Source organism: Coregonus lavaretus (assembly GCF_964263955.1).
Source record: "Coregonus lavaretus genome assembly, chromosome: 33".
Taxonomy (NCBI): Eukaryota; Metazoa; Chordata; class Actinopteri; order Salmoniformes; family Salmonidae; genus Coregonus; species Coregonus lavaretus.
The window spans coordinates 13,941,869-13,967,419 of NC_140020.1; the positions used below are offsets into that span (position 1 = coordinate 13,941,869).

General features: G+C 42.4%; 1 protein-coding gene across 1 annotated transcript; it reads right to left on the reverse strand.

Moving 5' to 3' along the window:
• Positions 1-1,747: 1,747 nt before the first annotated feature.
• Positions 1,748-22,896, reverse strand: LOC311108149 (peroxisomal targeting signal 2 receptor-like; the record flags this gene model as incomplete). The annotated part of the gene is made up of 7 exons (XM_084150777.1): positions 22,633-22,896; positions 22,065-22,173; positions 10,403-10,473; positions 9,957-10,040; positions 9,514-9,543; positions 8,424-8,479; positions 1,748-1,955 (listed from the first exon to the last, which is right to left on the reverse strand). The coding sequence occupies exons 1-7, from the start codon at positions 22,801-22,803 to the stop codon at positions 1,748-1,750; spliced, it is 729 nt and encodes a 242-aa protein (XP_084006903.1). The 5' UTR covers positions 22,804-22,896.
• Between the last annotated feature and the right edge of the window lie 2,655 nt (positions 22,897-25,551).

Consider the following 25,551-nt stretch of genomic DNA (forward strand, 5'->3'; position numbering starts at 1 on the left):
AAATGTTAGAAATTGATTTGCATTTTAATGAGGGAAATAAGTATTTGACCCCCTCTCAATCAGAAAGATTTCTGGCTCCCAGGTGTCTTTTATACAGGTAATGAGCTGAGATTAGGAGCACACTCTTAAAGGGAGTGCCCCTAATCTCAGTTTGTTACCTGTATAAAAGACACCTGTCCACAGAAGCAATCAATCAATCAGATTCCAAACTCTCCACCATGGCCAAGACCAAAGAGCTCTCCAAGGATGTCAGGGACAAGATTGTAGACCTACACAAGGCTGGAATGGGCTACAAGACCATCGCCAAGCAGCTTGGTGAGAAGGTGACAACAGTTGGTGCGATTATTCGCAAATGGAAGAAACACAAAATAACTGTCAATCTCCCTCGGCCTGGGGCTCCATGCAAGATCTCACCTCGTGGAGTTGCAATGATCATGAGAACGATGAGGAATCAGCCCAGAACTACACGGGAGGATCTTGTCAATGATCTCAAGGTAGCTGGGACCATAGTCACCAAGAAAACAATTGGTAACACACTACGCCGTGAAGGACTGAAATCCTGCAGCGCCCGCAAGGTCCCCCTGCTCAAGAAAGCACATATACAGGGCCGTCTGAAGTTTGCCAATGAACATCTGAATGATTCAGAGGAGAACTGGGTGAAAGTGTTGTGGTCAGATGACACCAAAATTGAGCTATTTGCCATCAACTCAACTCGCCGTGTTTGGAGGAGGAGGAATGCTGCCTATGACCCCAAGAACACCATCTCCACCGTCAAACATGGAGGTGGAAACATTATGCTTTGAGGGTGTTTTTCTGCTAAGGGGACAGGACAACTTCACTGCATCAAATGGATGATGGACGGGGCCATGTACCGTCAAATCTTGGGTGAGAACCTCCTTCCCTCAGCCAGGGCATTGAAAATGGGTCTTGGATGGGTATTCCAGCATGACAATGACCCACAACACACGGCCAAGGCAACAAAGGAGTGGCACAAGAAGAAGCACATTAAGGTCCTGGAGTGGCCTAACCAGTCTCCAGACCTTAATCCCATAGAAAATCTGTGGAGGGAGCTGAAAGTTCGAATTGCCAAACGTCAGCCTCAAAACCTTAATGACTTGGAGAAGATCTGCAAAGAGGAGTGGAACAAAATCCCTCCTGAGATGTGTGCAAACCTGGTGGCCAACTACAAGAAACTTCTGACCTCTGTGATTGCCAACAAGGGTTTTGCCACCAAGTACTAAGTCATGTTTTGCAGAGGGGTCAAATACTTATTTCCCTCATTAAAATGCAAATCAATTTCTAACATTTTTGACATGCGTTTTTCTGGATTTTTTTGTTGTTATTCTGTCTCTCACTGTTCAAATAAACCTACCATTAAAATTATAGACTGATCATGTCTTTGTCAGTGGGCAAACGTACAAAATCAGCAGGGGATCAAATACTTTTTTCCCTCACTGTAAGACTAGATGCTAGGTAGGGGGTAGGCATAAGAAGACGTGAGAGTGACGTTTTCAATCATATGGTTCTGCTAGATTGATAGCTAGACCGATATCAACCATTTTGTGAGGGATGTTGACTGGAGGCACTGGAGAATTCAGTTAATGGATGCTAGCTACTGTAAGACAGATTGATAGATAGAACAGAATTGCAGTATACTTTATAAGAATACATTTACTCTAAGCAACAGTTTTCTTCAGTGCAACGTATCCCTCGGGAAAAGGCACTAGTAGCATTTGAGAGTTTTTCTCTAAGTGCCTGCAGTGGTAAGTGTCCACTGTGGTGTTATGTCGCTACGTCGGAACCTCTTGCAGCGATGTTTTCCAAGGTGGTGGGGTCCAATGGCTGAGTCTTGTGGCTGAGATGAAAGTATGGGCCAGTGAGATGGTAGACGATACTGATGCAGGTGCTCCAATGTCTCCAGCAATGGCTGCTTTGTCCTGGAGCAGTCCCAGAGTCTGTGGAAGCAGACGCAGCCCAACAAAACACAATCACACTAATTGAAAAGCCATTTATCTCCCCCCCCTTCCCCTTCTGACGGCGGGGGTGGTGGCTCAAAGCCCTGACGCAGCGCGCGCCAGACTGATCCACTTTGCAAATGTAATTAAATAATTTATTTAGAAAATACTCTGGGCCTATTGAAATACATTAGGGGAGCAATAATACTAACACTGCCATAGAGCACGGCCAAGGCCTGTTATTTATGTGTGCCAGGGTAGTCAGTCATTTAGAGTGATATTATAGAAAGAAAGCTGTTAAGCCTCTCCCATGCTATAACTGCACTGTGGGACTGGAGCCCAGTGGACGTTAACAGGTAGGATTGGGAAAGGGGGATACCTAGACAGTTGTACAACAGAATGCATTCAACCAAAATGTGTCTTCCACATTTAACCCAACCCCTCTGAATCAGAGAGGTGCAGGGGGCTGCCTTAATTGACTTCCACGTCATCGCAGCCCGGGAAGCAGTTGTTGTTGGGGTTAACTGCCTTGCTCAAGGGAAGAATGGCAGATTTTTCCACATCGCCGGCTCAGGGATTTGAACAAGCAACCGTTCGGTTACTGTCCCAACGCTCTAACCACTAGGCTACCAAGAGAGAATGCACAAGGCATTATAATCAAAGGAAACAAGAGGTTTGGAAAAACAATGCGGAGGATGAATACAAACTCAGAAATTAGTCTTGGAAAATAAAATATGTGTTGAGTGTTCTCTAGTCTAAATGATAGATCGGTGTTCAACAGAAGAATGAAACAGATCCACAAAGAGAACAAGGCTTCCCCCTTTTAGTCTACAGTACATAACCAGTGGTGGAAAAAGTACCCAATATTCATACTTGAGGAAAAGTATAAATACCTTAATAACGGTTGAAATATATATGGCAAATAGAACTCCTATATGGATGGTGTTAAAAGATAGATGGGAGGTATTGAATGGAGTTGAAGGATGGGACTAATAACAAATAACAATAAATAATAACAAGATAACTAATAATGTAAGCATACTGTGTCCATAAAAAGTATATAGGTTGTATTTTGGGAGCTTTTGGGAAAGAGCACAGTTAGAAAGATATGGCATATAGAAGCAAACTGGATGGACATCATGAAAATGATCGGCGAGGTTGAGAGTAGAATAAGTTCAGGAGCAAAAACAAATAAAATAGAATTATTGTAAAATTGAATGTGTCCATAAGGTGTAGATAGTAAGTATAGGCTGGAAGTAGAGGCCTGGGCATTGTTGTTCACCAATTTACCCCAAGTAGGGAAAGGATGGCGGGGTTGAAAAGTAATAAAGGGGAGTATATATATAAAAAACATGGGGGGATTGGAAGTGATGCAGACAATTACATTGATGGAAGTTACAATCTATCTGCAATATTAAGCTGATCTACCCCCCCGCCAAATTTTTTTTTTTTTAAATAAATAAATAATACCTTTATAGAAAATGACTAAAGTAAAAGTGAAAGTCACCCAGTAAAATCCTACTTGAGTAAAAGTCTAAAAGTATTTGGTTTTAAATATACTTCAGTATGAAAAGTAAAAGTATAAATCATTTCAAATTCTTTATATTAAGCAAACCAGACGGCACCATTTTCTTGTTTTTTTAAATTGACGGATAGCCAGGGGCACACTCCAACATTCAGACATAATTTACCAACGAAGCATGTGTTTAGTGAATCAGCCACATCAGAGGCAGTAGCGATGACCAGGGATGTTCTCTTGGTAAGTGTGTGAATTAGACCATTTTCCTGTCCTGCTAAGCATTCAAAATGTAACGAGTACTTTTGGGTGTCAGGGAAAATGTATGGACAAAAGTACATAATTTTCTATAGGAATGTAGTGAAGTAAAAGTAAAAGTTGTCAAATATAAATAGTAAAGTAAAGGTACCCAAAACAACTACTTAAGTAGTACTTTAAAGTAATTTTACTTAAGTACGTTATACCACTGTATATAACAACCCATTAACTTTAAGCGAGTAGTGTCGGTAGGACTCAGAAGATGACACGGTCTATCTCCATGACTCACACTCATTAAGTTTCTGTGGAAACAAACAGTAAATCTGATCCAGGCCCAGTGATGACATGGTCTGGCTAAGGCAATGTAGGTGGCTCACGCTCTCGTTCCTGCCACAATGCCCAGCCAGCGCTTAGGCTAAATCATGTGAGGCAATATCCTGCTATAATTAGCCCTACAATAACAGGAGGCAGTGGCCAGCGCATCGTTTACCTCCTGTCCCAACACTCCTGAATGAACAGAGCCCACCGTGGCAACCCAAGCTCACCTAGCACTGTGAATCAAACAGGACACATAATGTCATGTAAACACGAGAAGCTGGCAGAATTCTAAAGACACCCAACATGAGGCCTGGGATGAGGTCTGTGTTACAACCAATGCCTTCGCCTCAATCCAGTCCCATGCCTTCTAATGAATGTGCAGTACAGGCATGACACACAAGGCACAGCCGTTTTTTCGATCTATAGGCAAACAAAGCTTTTGTTCAGCAGCGCCATGGCGATCTTAGGAAAATAATTTATGTTAATTACCTTTAAAGCGAAGGTGATCGATGCAGTGCAGTACAGTACAATAATTACCTGGTGTCTTAGCTGAATATGAGACAACAACTTGTTCCTAATGGTAAAACACGCTCTGCTCTAAACAGTAATGATCAAGGAGTTGTTTACCGAGTCCTATGTAAACTTGTTTTAGCTTCCAGAGCAGCCGTACTTCGGCTTTAGCTCAGTAGGCACACGTGGTCTCGCAAGTTACACTGACAATCCTGGTTCAATACCCGGCCAGTTACACATACACAAATGTGAATAATGTTACACACGTATAAAAGTCACTGAGGCCAGAACAACACAATATTGTAAGTTAGTCTTGAGGCAAGAATTGTCATGTGCCACGTGTGAAAGTCTCATGATCCTGCTCTGTGCCCAGGAGCGCAGAGGCACCAGGGTGATACACAAGGAGGACTATAATATGTAGGAGTGCTCTCCCATAGCCACTGACTTTCACGTGACAGTGGAAACAAAAAGCCAGGTCAAGGAAAGTGAAGAGTGAATAGCAGCATATGTGTGGTATGTGTTTTAAGAGTTCAGGTAGGCCTCTGTGCTTCAGCAAACAGTATGACAGTAATCAAGTGATAGGGCATATCAAAGAAAAATGTCCCAAAAAAGACTAATTCCTGGGTGGAAAGGTTTTCTTTGGTAAGCCCGATCAGTGGCCAGAACAATAAAAGTCAGGCTGGTGCTGGTCCAAACCTCAGTAGCCAACCAGCCAACCTGCCCTCTGCACACCACCAGATAGATAGACAAGTTGTTGCACTGGGGAGGCCTGCTCTGATGACGTGGGCTCTGTTGGTGGAGGCGTGTTTTTTAGTTTAGTTTATGAATTCAACCTTTTTTTAAACGAGTAAAATCATCACAGACTCATTTCTATTGTTGTTCTCTTGTGACAAGATCGGCAACACTGTTGTACACAGTACGGCAGCAAAATATATAAAAACCATCAAACAAAGAAGAAAAACATCTATTTCTTTATTGTAGTTATACCGGAAGGGACATTAATATGGGTAGACAAGACATCAGACAGGATTTAACCATTTTTCTTTAAGCTGCCCAGAGAGAACATCGTTTTTATGGGCAGAGGCAGCTCATTCCACTCTGATGCTCCTCTATACAAAAAAGTACATTTCCCAGCATTACTCCTGAACCTGTATAAGCACACATTAGCAACACCTGATCTGGTGCTGTGGTTGTGTGCATCCCTAACATGGGGAACGTAAACAGTCAGATATCGGAGTGCAGAACCATAAATAATCCTGCTAACCAGACCCAGTCTAATCTGGGACTCCCTAGCCTCAACAGGCAGCCAGTTGAGTTCCTGAAAGTATCAGGCTTCAATACCACCCTGATCAGCGTATTCTGGGCTATCTGGAGCTTCCCCTTCAGAAGCTTAGATAAGCCCCAAACCATGAAGTACTAGCGTAGTCAAATGTCATCAAATGAGGGCAGTGGATAGCACTCTCATGGAGTCCTTATCAAGCAGCTTGGACTTTCTAGCCCAAAACGTGGTCCTAGCATTAACCTTCCCTAGCACTTTAATGACCATGCTCATAACCCCCAAGCTTCCATCAATGATGCATCCAAGGTAGCTAACAGAGGTTTTGGCAGTCAGAACCTCTCCCCCTAACTCCATTTTGATTTTAGAGGACCTACACAATTTAGGTCTGGACCTAAAAAGAATTGCCTCCGTTTTACCTAAGTGCAGAGATATCTTATTATCTGCAAGCCATGTGCTAATGTTAGTAAACTCTGTGCTAGATATGCTCTCAAACATGGTTTTAATTTATACATACAGTACCAGTCAAAAGTTTGGACACACCTACTCATTCAAGGGTTGTTCTTTATTTTTACTATTTTCTACATTGTAGAATAATAGTGAAGACATCAAAACTATGAAATAACACATATGGAATCATGTAGTAACCAAAATAAGTGTTAAACAAATCAAAATATATTATATATTTGAGACTCTTCAAATAGCCACCCTTTGCCTTGATGACAGCTTTGCACACTTGGCATTCTCTCAACCAGCTTCACCTGGAATGCTTTTCCAACAGTCTTGAAGGAGTTCCCACATATGCTTAGCACTTGTTGGCTGCTTTTCCTTCACTCTGCCGTCCGACTCATCCCAAACCATCTCAATTGGGTTGAGGTCAGGGGATTGTGGAGGCTAGGTCATCTGATGCAGCACTCCATCCCTCTCCTTCTTAGTAAAATAGCCCTTACACAACCTGGAGGTGTGTTGGGTCATTGTCCGGTTGAAAAACAAATGTTAGTCCCACTAAGCCCAAACCAGATGGGATGGTGTATCGCTGCAGAATGCTGTGGTAGCCATGCTGGTTAAGTGTGCCTTGAATTCTAAATAAATCAAAGAGAGTGTCACCAGTAAAGCACCCCCACACCATCACACCTCCTCCTCCATGCTTTACAGTGGGAACTACACATGTGGAGATCATCCGTTCACCCACACCGTGTCTCACAAAGACACAGCGGTTGGAACCAAAAATCACTAAAAACCAAAAGGACAAATTTCCAGCGGTCTAATGTCCATTGCTCGTGTTTCTTGACCCAAGCAGGTCTCTTCTTATTATTGGTGTCCTTTAGTAGTGGTTTCTTTGCTGCAATTCGACCATGAAGGCCTGATTCACACAGTCCCCTCTGAACAGTTGATGTTGAGATGTGTCTGTGACTTGAACTCTGTGAAGCATTTATTTGGGCTGCAATTTCTGAGGCTGGTAACTCTAATAAACTTATCCTCTGCAGCAGAGGTTTTCTCTGGGTCTTCCATTCCTGTGGCGGTCCTCATGAGAGCCAGTTTCATCATAGTGCTTGATGGTTTTTGTGACTGCACTTGAAGAAACGTTCAAAGTTCTTGACATTTTCCGTATTGACTGACCTTCATGTCTTAAAGTATTGATTGACTGTCGTTTCTCTTTGCTTTTTTGAGCTGTTCTTGCCATAATATGGACTTGGTCTTTTACCAAATAGGGCTATCTTCTGTATACCACCCCTACCTTGTCACAACACAACTGATTGGCTCAAATGCATTAAGAAGGAAAGTAATTCCACAAATTAACTTTTAAGAAGGCACACCTGTTAATTGAAATGCTTTCCAGGTGACTACCTCATGAAGCTGGTTGAGAGAATGCCAAGAGTCTGCAAAGCTGTCATCAAGGCAAAGGGTGGCTATATATTTTGATTATTTTAACACTTTTTTGGTTACTACATGATTCCATAAGTGTTGTTTCATAGTTGTGATGTCTTCACTATTATTCTACAATGTAAAAAATAGTAAAAATAAAGAAAAACCCTTGAATGAGTAGGTGTGTCCAAACATTTGACTGGTACTGTACATACATGACGCTAAACAAACACCCTTGACTGTCTGCATTGTTTGTGAATTGGGATCATGATCGTCTTCATGCAAAGATGAACCCATATATTTAAACTCAGAGATGGAGAATATGCATCCCCAAATAAAAATAATCCAGTCTACCTACAGATTTTTTGACCCCACGCAACACATTATGATTGTGGTTTGTCTTCCAACTATTGCTTGTATCCATATCTACGCATCGTTCTACAAACCTTTAAACACGAGTGTTCCTGGAGGTCCATTTGTGTAATAATTCCAGGAGACTGACCTTCTTCCTGGAAACATTCTCATCTTGTGATCACGCTTCACTGACTTTACTAGGTGTTAGTAAAGGTCTGACACTGCAAAGTTTAATGTGTTTAACAAATTAAATCTTGTGTCAATGTGGCATTTGTCTTTAGATATTTTTCAACCACAGGGGAATATCATGTTTTACTGTGCATAGCAAGCAAAACAAGAATCACTGGAATCCCTAATTAGAGAGTCTTACTTGACTGTGAAGTCATAGGAACAGGAGGCCAACACTGTCTGGTTGAATGGACAGAACTGTGGGGAAAGCCATAAGAATAAGATATACACTTCTTTATTAAAAGGTGAGGGGGAAATTGGCTGGCACATATACAACCATGACTAAACATTTGAACACATCCTTAATTATGGGTTTTGATGTTGTTAAATGAAAGCAATCAAATCTCTGCTCTTATCTATATTACCTATCCAATACAAGCACTATTTCATTTACTTTGAGCACTCTTTCCAGTATGCTCCCAGACTTGCTGATATGCTTCATTTGTAACCTCATGTTAACGACTGCCTTAAGAAAATCCATACCTGTTGGCAGATTTACAAACACGCTGGAAACATCAAGATGAAGTCCGCCACGAACATCCTGCATCTATTGATTACCCACACCTGCTAAAAATCTGTCCTGAAAGCAGCTGACTTCCAGCTGATTGTGTTGTAGCTAGCGCTTGCTGATTATGTGATGTTAAAGTGGTGTGTGGCAGGGTGATTCCCCATTCTTATGAGGGGTGAGAATCACACGGATCATGCGATGAGGGCCGATGAGGGCTAGACGCATGCTGGGCCGTCTGTCGGGGGTCAGTGTGAGGTCACTTATGTTTAATCTGACTAATTGGTTGCTGTTTGACTGGACATTGTAGCTAGGGCCTGCCGACTGACTCACCCGACCCACCACCTTTCCCGCAAAGTCCATTAAACAGATCTTGGAGGGGAGAAAAAAATCCATAGCCGTCGCCACAGCAGAGAGAAAACATACTGACAATCTGTGAGCAGGCACAATGTACTGCAGGGCTGCCTGTGATCCCAGCAGCCCGTACTGTACTGTGCTTGTTAACTCCATTCAGTTCGGTGCTTTGATCATGCCAGAACCATCTCTCCAGAACAGAGCGCTAGGCAGGTATACAAACAAAGGGGCCTGCTGCATGTTCTGCCAAGTATAGGCTGAGCTGTTTCCTGCTTCTAACAGCTGGCGATTTGCTAACATAACAACACCGTGGAAAATACTTTTCTTGCATCTGAGAGGATGGTGTATGGGTGAATGATGGATGGCACATTACCTTTACTCTTCGTATGGTGTAGGAATGGCCCTGTAGCGGGTGATTTGGACGGAGTCAGGCGCAGGAGGGGTAAATCACAGAATAAATGGTTTATTCGGCAAATACAGCGGTACGCAGCAATGTGTAAAATACGACAGTGCGGTATAACGCCGCACTGAAGAAAAACAAAACACACAGGTGAATATCCCGGTGATACAATACATAAAGCTCCATCGAGCTAACGACACCTCCACATGAAACAATCACACAAAGACATGGGGGGCAGAGGGAATACTTATACAGGGACTGATGAGGGGATATGAACCAGGTGTGTATAAAAACAAGACAAAACAAATGGAATGATGAGATGAGGAGCGGCAGTGGCTAGAAGGTCGGTGATGACAAACGCCAAAGCCTGCCCGAACAAGGAGAGGAGGCAGCTTCGGAGGAAGTCGTGACAGGCCCAGTAGTCGGGATATAGGCTGCTGGACATTCCGTAGGTCCCACACACACAGGCTACAGTCCACTGCTCCAGTTACTATCACATTCTGAGGATTGTCCAGACAGAGTGGGTTAAAGTATTATCCCAACGGTACATGTTGTATTAACACAAGCATTTATCAACTTTTATTAATATTAATCTATACATGTTAAGAAATGCTGAGACAATAGCTTTTTCAACATATAGAGGTCTTCTCACATATAAATATGCAATATCATTAATAACAATGACAGTGAGGCTAGGATATGGCAGAGGTGCTTTTACAGTATCTCTGTTCTCGACACCACTGTTCTTGACCTCAATGATAATGTGAGTCAGTCCCTGGATGAGTTTTATTAATGGTTTGAAGCGTAAGCATTTGAAACCTCAAACTCTTTAGGTCCTGAACTGCAGTAAAGTACCACGTACCTGATTGTATTTGCACCAGTCACAGCTGAGGATCTCTGCCTTGTGGGATGGGATGGCCAGCCTGCACCTCCCTGTTGTCGTGACAGACTTACTTGAATGTATGACTGTTATTTATCGAATCACCTAACTCTTTTTAATTGTCACTCGATTAAATTAATCATGTAACAATTAACTCATTAGGAATTTTGGGCATTTACATTACATTACATTTTAGTCATTTAGCAGACGCTCTTATCCAGAGCGACTTACAGCACCACGGAATAAGTTGTTTAACGAGTTACCATATCCCGAATTAAACTCTTAGAAGATATATATATGTTATATATCAATAAGTCACTTATTAAATAATTACCTCTTATCAGTCTCATTCTGAACGTCGCATAATCCTTGAACCTGCAAGAACCCTAACCTTATTGATGAATCAGCAATACACAAATTGGCTTAATTATTTATTTACTAACTAACTAAATAATAACACAATACAAACACACAGGTCATTGATTACTAACGTAATACAATGAAAACAGGTCCCTAGTGGACTGGACTAACAATAGCATGAATGCTTGGGTAGAAGGAAGGTCAGAGTGGAAGGGAGAGACAGAGATTCAAACTATCATGGTTACTTTAGAAACTACACTCACGGAAATACAAATGCTTAAAACCCTAATAAATCGCTAATTCGGATTAGAAATGCAACATGTATATACGTGTAGCTGTCCTCGATAGTTGAGTTGATGATGTAGGACTCTGGTTTGCCCACCAGAGATCCCAATGTCCTTGGTAGAGTTTCTGGTTGTAGTTGTGGTTAGAATGGGTACATCAGATGTACCAGCGGTTGTCTGAGAGGGATTGTCCTCTCCAACTCGTGTCTTAGTGAAAGTTCTCTAGACGTCTATACATGCCAGCTGCAGACTGAGATCATAAGGTCTAGTGCAAATGTCCGGTAAATTAAAATGCTGCCAGTCAAATGTCTGGCGCCACATTTTCATAATGGAAACCCTGGTCTAAGTATGTGTTTTAGAAAAAGAGGAAAGAGGGTGGGAGGATGGAGAGAGGGTGGGAGGGTAGAGAGAGGGAGGGTGGGGTTAGGGAGAGCTGGGGAGAAAGAGAGAGAGAGGGGTTGGGGGGCATCTTGTCCAGACCCTCTTAAAATGCTACATCTGGCTACCGTTGTGCTGATGAGTGTCTTTTTTAATACGACAAATTATAGGGTAACCTACACTGCTGACACTGACAAACAGATCCATAAAAACGGCATTGTCCATATAATAGGCCTACGAAAAGGGGAGACACAAATAGAATATGACATCCATCTAAACTGGAGGAGGCAATTATTGTCCAAAAACTAACTTTTAAGTGGCACTGACCCAACAATGATAAAGAGTGAATATGGCAGCGCGCACCCACCGGGGACATGGCCCATGCTCTCCCTGCTGGTGCCAATAAGATAGGCTATAGGCCCACTGTTGTTCGCTCAATTAAGTTGAGAATTTTGATAATGAAAAGATAGCAATACCCATTTGCTTTCCAAACTACAGTATGTTTTCATGCGAAATATTGTGATATGCCTGGCTGGGCCTCTACGTTTCACTGACAGTTGCAACTCAACAATCTATTTGGTATTTGCCACGCGCGCTGCCTTTCCTTCCCACTGTAGGCAATGCGATTTAAAACAATCCACAATGTATTTATTTTTAAGGCTAGGTGAAGCTAATGATCCCCTGTGGTCAAATCATGCTTTAGTAGCCTATTTTGGTGATTGATTCTATTTATTTCTGTATAGACAGGAGTAGGCTAATTAGGCTATATCATTTGGCAATTTAATTACATTTACATAGGGAAAGCTTAGCTTCCCCTAGCCTTATGGACGTGCCACCTATGAGCCTATGTCAATCTACTATCCCCCAAAGTAGAAAAGTTGACCTATTCTATTGGTCAGCTTGTCGAGAAAGAACTAGCCCAAACAGACTCTGGGACAGTTGTGGGACTATAGATCCCAAATTCATACAACCAGTAGGCCTAGGCTATATATATATATATTTTAAACAATAACGTTAAAAAGCAATGAATCTGATGCAACAGATCAGAATGTTTAGCTTACAATGTTGATAAACTATTATTTCTTAACATTATTAGCACAGAAATGCGCACAAGGTAGTAGGCTACGTGTGAATGTTCATTTGGCTACCGGACAATGAAAGAAAGTTGAAAACCAACAGAACATGAGACAAATAGGCTACTGATTTCAATAGCATATGGAAGTCTTTATAAAATAATTGCCTCCACTGATATGGTTGGATTTTGCCTAGGCTACTTTGAAGCAAGGTAAAACATGCCTCATAATATGTAGTAAAACGTTCAGGTTTCTAACAATTAAGTAGCTATACGTTTTCAAAATGCATACTGCCTCCAGCTCATTGCAAAGTGGTGTGTGATGTGTTGATGAAGCCTGCCTTCCGTTGCCTATGCATTGAATGGCGAATGGGAAGCGCCCTTCAATTACCAGTTGAGAAATAAAAATAGTAGCTATTTTTAATCATGGCCCAAAACTATTTTCAACACACAATTGTATTTAGAATTGTTGCGCAATGATTGGGCTTATACAGTGCATTCGGAAAGTATTCAGACCCCTTCCCTTTTTCCACATTTTGTTAATTTACAGCATTATTCTAAAATGGATAAAAAATCATAAAAAACTCAGCAATCTACACACAATACCCCATAAAACAGGTTTTTAGAATTTTTTGCAAATGTATTAAAAATAATAAACAGAAATACCTTATTTACATAAGAATTCAGAACCTTTGCTATGAGACTCGAAATTTAGCTCAGGAGCATCCTGTTTCCATTGATCATCATTGAGATGTTTCTACAACTTGATTGGAGTCCACCTGTGGGAAATTCAATTGATTGGACATGATTTGGAAAGGCACACTTTCTATATATAAGGTCCCACAGTTGACAGTGCATGTCAGAGCAAAAACCAAACCATGAGGTCGAAAGGAATTGTCCGTAGAGCTCCGAGGCAGGATCGTGTCAAGGCACAGATCTGGGGAAGTGTACCAAAAAATGTCTGCAGCATTGAAGGTCCCCAAGAACACAGTGGCCTCCATCATTCTTAAATGGAAGAAGTTTGGAACCACCAAGACTCTTCCTAGAGCTGGCCGCCTGGCCAAACTGAGCAATCGGGGGAGAAGGGCTTTGGCCAGAATGCCAAGCGTCAAGTCTGGAGGAAACCTGGCACCATCCCTACGGTGAAGCATGGTGGTGGCAGCATCATGCTCTGGGGATGTTTTTCAGCATCAGGGACTGGGAAGCTAGTCAGGATCGAGGCAAAGATTAACGGAGCAAATACAGAGAGATCCTTCGGGACAAGTCTCTGAATGTCCTTGAGTGGCCCAGCCAGAGCCGGGACATGAACCTGATCAAACATCTCTGGAGAGACCTGAAAATAGCTTTGCAGCAACGTTCCCCATCCAACCTGACAGAGCTTTAGAGGATCTACAGAGAAGAATGAGAGAAACTCCCCAAATGCAGGTGTGCCAAGCTTGTAGCGTCATACCCAAGAAGACTTGAGGCTGTAATCGCTGCCAAAGGTGCTTCAACAAAGTACTGAGTAAAGGGTCTGAATACTTATATTTCCGTTTTTTAAATTTTTAAATTTTTATTTGCTACAATTTCTACAAACCTGTTTTTGCTTCGTCATTATGGGGTATTGTGTGTAGATTGATGAGGGAAAAACGATTTAATCAATTTTAGAATAAGGCTGTAACGTAACAAAATGTGGAAAAAGTCAAGAAGTCTGACAGATTTTCTGCTCAAAGGCTCTGTATCTGCATGCTGTGCGAGTGTGATAAATAAGATGCATAACGAATATACACACGTGCCAATTTAGTTCCACAAAATTATGCAAATGAACCCATGGACTGATAAGCCGGTGCCAATAAATCTGTGCTTTTCTATTTATGTATTTTTACGTCCAAAAGCTGACTATTACAGACTAACGGAAATCCTGACTCAGACCCAAGCTGGAAGGGGCTTCCTGGTGAGATTCTAACAATGGGCTTTTAGGCCACTCCCTCTGCAGTCTGCAGTGAGTGACCTCGGCAGGGCGTTCAGTGTCTATTAAATGTATCAATGGCAACCTGCTGCGTCAGCTCCACAGACCAATGCCAACTTAACAACATTTCACCCTATACAATACTACACTACTGCATGCTACAATAATGCAAAATTAAGGTTGACATTTATATTTTGAGAGTGTTTCCCATCTAGTCCAAAATCTAAAGATTAAATAACATGTTTGAAATGTATATTTATATTTTAGTAATTTAGCAAAAGCTCTTATCCAGAGCAACTTACAGGAGCAATTACGGTTAAGTGCCTTGCTCAAGGGCACAGACAGATTTTTCACCTTGTCAGCCCTGAAATTTCAACCTGTTTTGGTGGGATGGAGTTTTGGCCTGCCTGGTGACATCACTAGGTGGTAAATTAGTTAATAGATCAATAAGAAAGAGAGTTCCAAACCTCTCTGCCAATAACAGCTAGTTTTCAGTTTTCCTATCCCCACCCAGACAGTCCTAGCAAAATTCTTGCTTGAGAGGTTGCGCTTTAGCAAGAAGATATTTTTGTTTATTTTTGACAATATTAATTGAAAACAATCACAGTAAGGTACTTAATTGTTACCCAGAAAAGATTAGCTATTGAGATAAAAACAGCTGCATTGGATATTTAAGCAAGTTCTTTGGCATCTCTTCTGTGAAATTCATCTAAATACTCTGAAGTTCATCTAATTTCTGTGAAGTCCATTTAAATCTAAATGAGATTAAATACATTGATGTCTGCTCAAGGAAATGTGCACATTGCTTTCTTTTCTCTGTCTTAGTCTACAATACATCACAACCTTTTGTTGAGTCACATACTGTAGCTCTCAATGGTTTCATGGCCCAGTGGTAAGGGAAACAGCATCTTAATATAGCAGCACAATTTACATTTACAGCAGTATAAGAGCAGTATGGCTGAATTCTTCATATCTCCTGTCCAGAGTGCCTTACGTTCCAGTAACGAAGAGAGCCAGCAACCTCAGAGACTAACTCCCACTCTCACGCCCACTGACTGAAACCACTGCAGCAAATTCATTCCTTGATGCCTTTTCAGAATGGACCGGGAAAAAACCTTAGCCCATTATGAAAGCGAATCACGATGAAGGGAAGGAGGAGATTAATGAAAATTGTTCCAAAGTTTGAGAGATTAGCTATGTCAATATTCAGTGGCTGGGGTGACCTAGATGCTGTCGTTTAATAGAAACTTTGATTTGTGGTTCGCTCAGGGCTCTGCTGAAATGTTTAATTACAGTGAAATAGATCACTGGTGGAGGGGAAGATTCACACCCCCTTACCCCCAACTCTTCAAAGCAGCCACTGACTTTGAAGAGACATTATCTCTCATGCTAATGTCACGAGGGGAGAGACCGTGACAACAAGTTATTTAACAGAGTCATCAAACACCAAAGTACCTACATCCGGCTGCTGTTTAGGAACACATAATGTCAACAACATCATTTCCCCAGCTCTTACAAAGGTAACTATCCCCTCTATCAAATCATTGTTATTCCTGATCTTTGACACCTATCTGACTAGTAATAGGCCTATAGCACGATCCAAGATGGCGTAGCAGTGCGGTCGTGGTTTTATTCTGTGTCCTAATGTAAATATCCAGTTTCTTGTTTTTTTTTGTCTATTTTGTATATATTTCTCAATTTTACTTTTCATTCTTTAACTAAATATACTTTCCTGCAACCCGCCTCACCCAACGTGGAAAGGATTCTATTATTTCTTTATAACTTTCATCAAGAACCTTAAGCTGAAACTAGTCTAGCTGCAACTGAATGGCTACTTGCTATTAGTCACTGTTAGCGTCTTCACCATTGTCTGTGGCCTACACTATCCACCAGCCAGCTCTAGCTCTAGCCTGGACAATTCGTCGGCCAGTCTGCACAGCGTGCTATCGACCCAGAGCATATCGGACTTTCTGCCGGAATCACTGGACCCTAGCGCCGGATCATCGCAACCAGCTAGCTGCAACCTGTTGTTGGCTAATTACCATTGCTCCATAGCAAGCACCAGTTAGCCTTGAGCTAGCCTCAGGCCCATCTCCCGGCTATCTACCTCTCTGTCAACCGGACGGGACCTCCTAGTGTTGACACTGAGCCCCGCCGATCCAACACGACTGGTTTGCCGACGAAATCGTCTGATGTGGTTTCAACAGGCTTCCCGTTGCGACGACCAACGAAGATCCATCTGCTAGCCCCAGCCCGCTAGCACACGCAAACTACAACTGTGCTTCCTGCTAGCTGTGCTGAAGCACCAATTTGAACTGCTCTCGGACTCACATATTGCTGTTCACTGGACCTTATGATCACTCAGCTGCACAGCTGATGCCTGCTGGACTGTTCCTTTACACGGTACCCTGTCCTGTTTATTCTGTTTAGCCTCAGCCCAAACTTTATCGCTATTACCAGTTGTTGTCTTAGCTCTCTCTAATAACACCTGTGATTGCTTTATGCCTCTCTCCCATGTCAATATGCCTTGCCTATTGCTGTTTGGGTTAGTTCTTATTATACAATTTCACTGTAGAACCCCAAGTCCCTCTCAAACTGCCTCAAATAGTTCCTTTGTTCCACCCCCCATACACGCCGAGACCGGCTCAATCGGTGCCTCCAGTGATGCTATCTCTTTCATTGTTACCCAACGCTTAGGTTTACCTCAACTGTACTCATATCCTTCCATATCCTTTTCTGTACATAATGCCCTGAATCTTTTCTACAACGCCCGGAAATCGGCCCCTTTTATTCTATGTACCCAACGCACTAGAAGACCAGTTCTTAAAGCCTTTAGTCGTAGCCTTATTCTAGTCCTCCTCTGTTCCTCTGGTGATGTAGAGGCTAACCCAGGCCCTGCAGCCCCCAGTATCACTCCTACTCCCCAGGAGCTATCATTTGTTGACTTCTGTAACCGTAAAAGCCTTGGTTTTCTGCACGTAAATATCAGAAGCCTCCTTCCTAAGTTTGAGTTATTCACTGCGTTAGCACACTCCACCAACCCTGATGTTCTAGCAGTGTCTGAATCCTGGCTTAGGAAGGCCACCAAAAATTCTGAAATTTCCATCCCCAACTATAACATTTTCCGTCTAGATAGAACTGCCAAAGGGGGTGGAGTTGCAATCCACTGTAGAGATAGCCTGCAGAGCTCTATCATACTATCCAGGTCTGTGCCCAAACAGTTTGAGCTTCTACTTCTAAAAATCCACCTTTCCAGAAATAAATCTCTCACTGTTGCCGCTTGCTACAGACCCCCCTCAGCCCCCAGCTGTGCCCTGGACACCATATGTGAATTGATTGCCCCCCATCTATCCTCAGAGTTCGTACTGCTTGGTGACCTAAATTGGGATATGCTTAACACCCCGGCCATCCTACAATCTAAACTAGATGCCCTCAATCTCACACAAATTATCAACGAACCTACCAGGTACAACCCTAAATCCGTAAACATGGGTACCCTCATAGATATCATCCTGACTAACTTACCCTCTAAATACACCTCCGCTGTCTTCAACCAGGATCTCAGCGATCACTGCCTTATTGCCTGCGTCCGTAACGGGTTCGCGGTCAAACGACCACCCCTCATCACTGTCAAACGCTCCCTAAAACACTTCAGCGAGCAGGCCTTCCTAATTGACCTGGCCCAGGTATCCTGGATGGATATAGATCTCATTCCGTCAGTAGAGGATGCCTGGTTGTTCTTTAAAAGTAATTTCCTCTCAATCTTAAATAAACATGCCCCATTCAAAAAATACAGAACTAAGAACAGATATAGCCCCTGGTTCTCCTCAGACTTGACTGCCCTTGACCAGCACAAAAACATCCTGTGGCGTACTGCATTAGCATCAAATAGCCCCCGCGATATGCAACTTTTCAGGGAAGTTAGGAACCAATATACACAAGCAGTTAGGAAAGCAAAGGCTAACTTTTTCAAACAGAAATTTGCATCCTGTAGCACTAACTCCAAAAAGTTTTGGGACACTGTAAAGTCCATGGAGAATAAGAGCACTTCCTCCCACCTGCCCACTGCACTGAGGCTAGGAAACACTATCACCACCGATAAATCTACAATAATCGAGAATTTCAAAAAGCATTTTGCTACGGCTGGCCATGCTTTCCACCTGGCTACCACTACCCCGGCCACCAGCTCTGCACCCTCCGCTGCAACTTGCCCATGCCCCCCCCGCTTCTCCTTCACACAAATCCAGACAGCTGATGTTCTGAAAGAGCTGCAAAATCTGGACCCCTACAAATCATCTGGGCTAGACAATCTGGAACCTTTCTTTCTAAAACTAGCCGCCGAAATTGTCGCAACCCCAATTACTAGCCTGTTCAACCTCTCTTTCGTAACGTCTGAGATCCCCAGAGATTGGAAAGCTGCCGCGGTCATCCCCCTCTTCAAAGGGGGTGACACTCTAGATCCAAACTGTTACAGACCCATATCCATCCTGCCCTGCCCTTCGAAAGTTTTTGAAAGCCAAGTTAACAAACAGATCACCGACCATTTCGAATCCCACCGTACCTTCTCCGCTATGCAATCCGGTTTCCGAGCTGGTCATGGGTGCACTTCAGCCACGCTCAAGGTCCTAAACGATATTATAACCGCGATCGATAATAGACAGTACTGTGCAGCCGTCTTCATCGACCTGGCCAAGGCTTTCGACTCTGTCAACCACCGCATTCTTATTGGCAGACTAAATAGCCTTGGTTTCTCAAATGACTGCCTTGCCTGGTTCACCAACTACTTCTCAGATAGAGTTCAATGTGTCAAATCGGAGGGCCTGTTGTCTGGACCTATGGCAGTCTCTATGTGGGTGCCACAGGGTTCAATTCTTGGGCCTACTCTTTTCTCCGTGTATATCAATGATGTCGCTCTTGCTGCTGGTGACTCTCAGATCCACCTCTACGCAGACGACACCATTTTGTATACATCTGGCCCTTCATTGGACACTGTGTTAACAAACCTCCAAACGAGCTTCAATGCCATACAACACTCCTTCAGTAGCCTCCAACTGCTCTTAAACACTAGTAAAACTAAATGCATGCTCTTCAACCGAACGCTGCTTGCACCCGCCCACCCGACTAGAATCACTACTCTCGACGGGTCTGACCTAGAGTATGTGGACAACTACAAATACCTAGGTGTCTGGTTAGACTGTAAACTCTCCTTCCAGACTCACATTAAGAATCTCCAATCCAAAGTTAAATCTAGAATCGGTTTCCTATTTCGCAACAAAGCCTCCTTCACTCATGCTGCCAAACATGCCCTCGTAAAACTGACTATCCTACCGATCCTTGACTTCGGCGATGTCATTTACAAAATAGCCTCCAACACTCTACTCAGCAAATTGGATGTAGTCTATCACAGTGCCATCCGTTTTGTCTCCAAAGCCCCATATACTACCCACCACTGTGACCTGTACGCTCTTGTTGGCTGGTCCTCACTACATATTCGTCGCCAAACCCACTGGCTTCAGGCCATCTATAAATCACTGCTAGGCAAATCCCTGCCTTATCTTAGCTCATTGGTCACCATAGCAACACCCACCCGTAGTATGCGCTCCAGCAGGTATATCTCACTGGTCATCCCCAAAGCCAACACCTCCTTTGGCCGCCATTCCTTCCATTTCTCTGCTGCCAATGACTGGAACAAATTGCAAAAATCTCTGAAGCTGGAGACACTTATCTCCCTCACTAACTTTAAGCATCAGTTGTCAGAGCACCTTACCGATCACTGCACCTGTACACAGCCCATCTGAAATTAGCCCGCCCAACTACCTCATCCCTATATTGTTATTTATTTTGCTCATTTGTACCCCAGTATCTCTATTTGCACATCATCTCTTGCACATCTATCATTCCAGTGTTAATACTAATTGTAATTATTTTGCACTATAGCCTATTTATTGCCTTACCTCCATAACTTGCTACATTTGCACACACTGTATATATATTTTCTGTTGTATTTTTGACTTTATGTTTTGTTTTACCCCATATGTAACTCTGTGTTGTTGTTTTTATCGCACTGCTTTGCTTTATCTTGGCCAGGTCGCAGTTGTAAATGAGAACTTGTTCTCAACTGGCTTACCTGGTTAAATAAAGGTTAAATAAAAATACAATAAATAGCATTCCCTGATAAACCTATATATTTTTCTGATACATCTTTAAAAATCTAAACCCTTAACAAGAGTAGATTCATAAACCGATAAACACCCTGGTTTAACATTTTCTGTGTCACATTTCACAGTTTCGCACACAGAAACATGTAACCATTGATACATGAACCCACTCAACCCAGCGGCAAAAAAATGGATGTCCCCTTAACTAGAACACATGATTTACACTCAAAAAAAGAAACAACGTCCTTATGACACCCCATGCCAATTTTTGCATGCTGGGCTAGTACCTTGTCTTCATATCTTATGACTCCCTGGCTGAACACTGGCACACAGACTATAGATCATAAGACAGCCACATAAAATACAGTTATGTCTGAGCAAACAGAGCCTGGTTAATTCTGATATGGTCTCCACAGAGAGGCTCTGATACCCATCAGGCCTCAATGTAGCATCCAGGGCCCAACACTTATCAGCGGTGACAAACCCTATTAGCACCAGGCCCCAGTGTGCTGCGACTGGGAATTGATTGTGGGAGGGAGGACACTGTAGGCTAAACACCTCATGTTAGATAAGATCACAGTGTGGCAGCTGTCTGCGAAAAGAGGACCATGTGTCTGTTTTTTAATAGAAACAATGTCATGTTCACGAGCAGCACAAGAACACCGCAAGTCACATGATCCAGATAACTGATCAAGATATGCGCTCACGATAAATGCAGGTAAGTCCTTTTTATTTCCCCTTTATTTTAGCAGGGAGTCCCATTGAGACCAAGGTCTCTTTTACAAGGGAGATATGGATATACACAATTTACTAAACATAATACAAATAAACACAATCAAGAGAAACAATCACATTACTCAGCAAAGTGGTCCCCAATCAACAATTTGAACAGCCCGAGAGGCACCAGTACATCTAGTGGTAGGGAACTCTGTAGGTTGTTCCATACATTGGGTGCAAATAAACTAAAAGCAGATTTCCCTAACTATTGTGTAATAATTAGTGTAGGCCTTAGATCTTAACCATTTTAGAAGCATAAGTTACTATATTCTCTACTCTATCATTCAGAATTGAACAATATGAAAATACTTACTATGAAAGGCTACATGTGTACTGATTAGTGTAGCTCTGTTGGTAGAGCATGGCGCTTGCAACGCCAGGGTTGTGGGTTTGATTCCCACGGGGGGCCAGTATGAAAATGTTTGCACTCTGGATAAGAGCGTCTGCTAAATGACTAAAATTTAAAATGATTAGCAGCAGCTGTACACTATGCTTCCAGAGGCAGAGTGCCAAGGACCCGTGTATCAGAACTAGAGCTTTAGTGATACCATGTGGTGATGACAAGGCATTACAATTCATTTTACCTGATAACAGTCACATAAACCTCGATCAAGCTAGAGAATTGAAATGCTACTTCAACTAATTTAATATCTGAAGCATTTATGACCAAGTGAAGTATAACTGTACTCGATGTGAGGAGACCACAGTGTGCTGTAGATGGCCCCTTCATGACCCTGGAGTGTGCAGAGCGACTGGCAGCCACGGCTGGGATCCCACTGTTGGAACAACACAACTCATTTGACATTTACATTTTAGTTATTTAGCAGATGCTCTTATCCAGAGCGACTTACAGTTAGGTAGTGAGTGCATACATTTTTCATTTTTATTTTTTTCATACTCCACTCCACTCATTAGCATAGGGCTATCATAAAACAATAAATAAAGCCAAACAAATTTTCATCCAATCCAGTTTGACTATCAGTGTGTGTATGAGTGGCAGGGTTGGGGTTAATTTAACTGAAATTCCAGTAAATTCAGGAAGTACAGAATGTTAATCAACTTAAACTGCACCAGCACAAGCAGCAAACCTGAAATTGGCCACACATGACAAACATTGCCTAATACGTCAGACTGTTGCCATGGTTACCCCATGGCTATTCAGTCTGAAAGAAGTTGCCCTAAAAAAAGAGTCTCTACAAGCCAGAATGTTTAATAACATTGTATTTAAAACGTACTTTACCGGTGGTTCGTGCAGTTGACCCTTTTGACGGTAGGAAGTGGAGATAAGATACGACTTCTTGGGGCGCCGGTCTGTATATGGCTATGTCCACTTGTATTTCCGGTTTGTATTTCCAATCTCCTGACGCTTTGCGAGATACACAATATGTAAACAATAGTCGAAACATAACCGAACGTTGTCGACCGAAGCACGTTTCCTCCAATCAGCTGGAAGTGCTTGCTTCTTACTACAAATTAAAATTCGACAACATTCGGTCTGTGGTTCGGTTACACTCTGCCATTGTTTACGTATTGTCCAAGTGTTTACTTCGGAAATACAAACCAACAGAACCTTCTTCTTCTTCGATGAGGTTTAACGACGCTTGGCATCCAATCAATGTTGCATTACCGCCACCTACTAGACTGGAGTATAACTCCCTTATACTTTGCTTAAAAAAATAAAAGATACAACAAATACCCTACCATCTAACACTACACACACACACACACACACACACACAAAAAACAACTATAATAATAACTACCATACTCCACTATTTAAATATATGTATTCCTACTTCAGGCCAACAGCCTGAAAGGATGGGACACCACCACTTAACACACCCTGTAACTCTTCTGATGTCAAGTCTCACACACCCAAATACCTCTCTGTAGCTGCCACCACAACCTCTATTTTCTGCTACTTACGTTCCATCCCTGCAGTACAGTTGATAACCATTGCTATAAATGCCAAAAATCCAATTTTACTGAAACATATATCACTTGTTGGTTTATCCCTCTGTACTGGTACAGATCTACTACTCACACCATTCCTCTCAGGATCCCTCCCCATTGACCCATCTTCCTATACTTTCTTCACTGCCTCAGCATATGACAACTTCTACACTACTCTAACCCTGGAAACCTCAACCTGCCTCTCTCGCACCGGACATTTCGGATCCCCAGCCCCATGGGCACCCCTACAATTAACACATACCACAATATCCCCAATGCTACACATTCCTTTGTCTGATGCCCTTCTAATCACTTGTCACACCTAGGAACCTCCCTCCTCCACACTGCTGCCACATGCCCATAAACTTGACACCTGTAACAACGTAATTATTCGGCTCAAAAGCAAGTACCGGATAACTTATATATCCTAACATCACTTTGTCGGGCAAAGACTCAACATCAAAACTCAAAAGAACAGACAATGACTCTTCTGTTTCTCCACTCACGCCTCCCTGTATGCGTCGCACCAAACAACGAGCATCACAAACACTGTGAATCTTCCCCTTCAGTTGGTCAGCTTTCACATTTACCACTACCCCAGTAATCACGCCTTTCAATGGCGCCCTTTTCTCGAGAGCAAAACAATTCACATATCTTGCACCCATTCATTTAACACGGAGTACCTGCTCTCTCTGACCAGCAGAAACACAAACAATTATCACTAGACCACTTCTGGTTACCCTCACCGATTCCACAGCACCCAACTCTGTTTTCACCCACCCTGAAACCACAAATGGATCTCCAAAAGGCAAGGGTCCACTTTTACCAAAAACTTCACTCCTACTGTCAGACTCATCTTTATCCTGACCCTCGGTGCAAACCTCGGCCTCCGAGAACTTCACCACACCTACCACCTCCAATACCTCGCCCTCATTCCCTTCCATTTCTCCTCCTGTCTTCAACTCACTCTGCTTACACTTTCTACCATTCTTCTTTAACAAACCATCTCTCTTTTTCCCGCCATTTTTAACTGACTCAAGCTCACCCTCTTCCTCCCTCTCTCTCTCTCTTAGACCTCCTCATGGTAGCTAGCAGAGCCAGCCCTCCTCATGGTAGCTAGCAGTAGCCACAGCAGCCATTATGGAATGGCACGTTGTGTTGAACATCAAAGGAGCCGATTGGCTGACACTGCCAATCCAAAATGGTTGTGGTAGCTACTGCTAGTGTTATGATGAGTTTCTCTGGTACCAAGTAATTCAGGATGCAAGAGAATAGTTATCAGTCACCTTAACAAATCCTGTATAAAAGACGTCATATCAGCTAGTTAGCATGAGGTATCTCGCACCGGCTCCACAGTGTCTTAATCGAACCATGATTACGTTCCGACCCCATGCAGCTCAGTGTAAACAAGCATAACGGCAGGGTCGGAATATGCTGGCTACCTAGCTCAATAATGGACTAAAGGATTCTAATGTTACTCCCAAGGACCTTATATGTTCTGTTTAAAGGCGAATTGGCTCTGGAAGCCAAAACAGCCAAATACTCCATCTAAACGTGAATCGATTCTCAATTGAGGTACGGTTCTAGAAACATAAATCCCTCTACTTTCATATCACATAAAAATAATTTCACACATTTTATTAGAATTACAAACTGCTGGAACATTTCAATACATTCAAAAGAACCACCAACAACTGGTTGCTACAGCTCCAACAGTTAAATCATGTATGAACTGCTGTGTGTTATCAACAGACCCATTTAAGACCATTGTAAATATTAGGGGTGTATATATATATATATATATATATATATATATGAGGAGATTTGCTTTGTTGATATAATTATGATAATGTACATATGTTATTTTCTATTATTTATTCTATTTTTTAGGATGTCTTTCTTTCCTTTTGTTTCCATTAAAGTCCATCTAGGGACAGGTGTTGAAATTAGTGTGAGCTAGAAACCCTAGTGCAATGCATCGGACGATTGTTTGTTCAATGTGTAAATGGGTTTGTACTTGTCCCTATCCAAATAAAATAAAAGCAAAATAACACTTACTGTACACTGATTTAACCAATTTTAACACAGTTGCAGCCAACAGTATTTTACAGTGATAACACGTTTGAGGTGTCAATCTTCCGTTTACACACAGGTGTTCGGAGACACAGAAAGCTAATTAGCACAGGTGGAGACGGAAGATG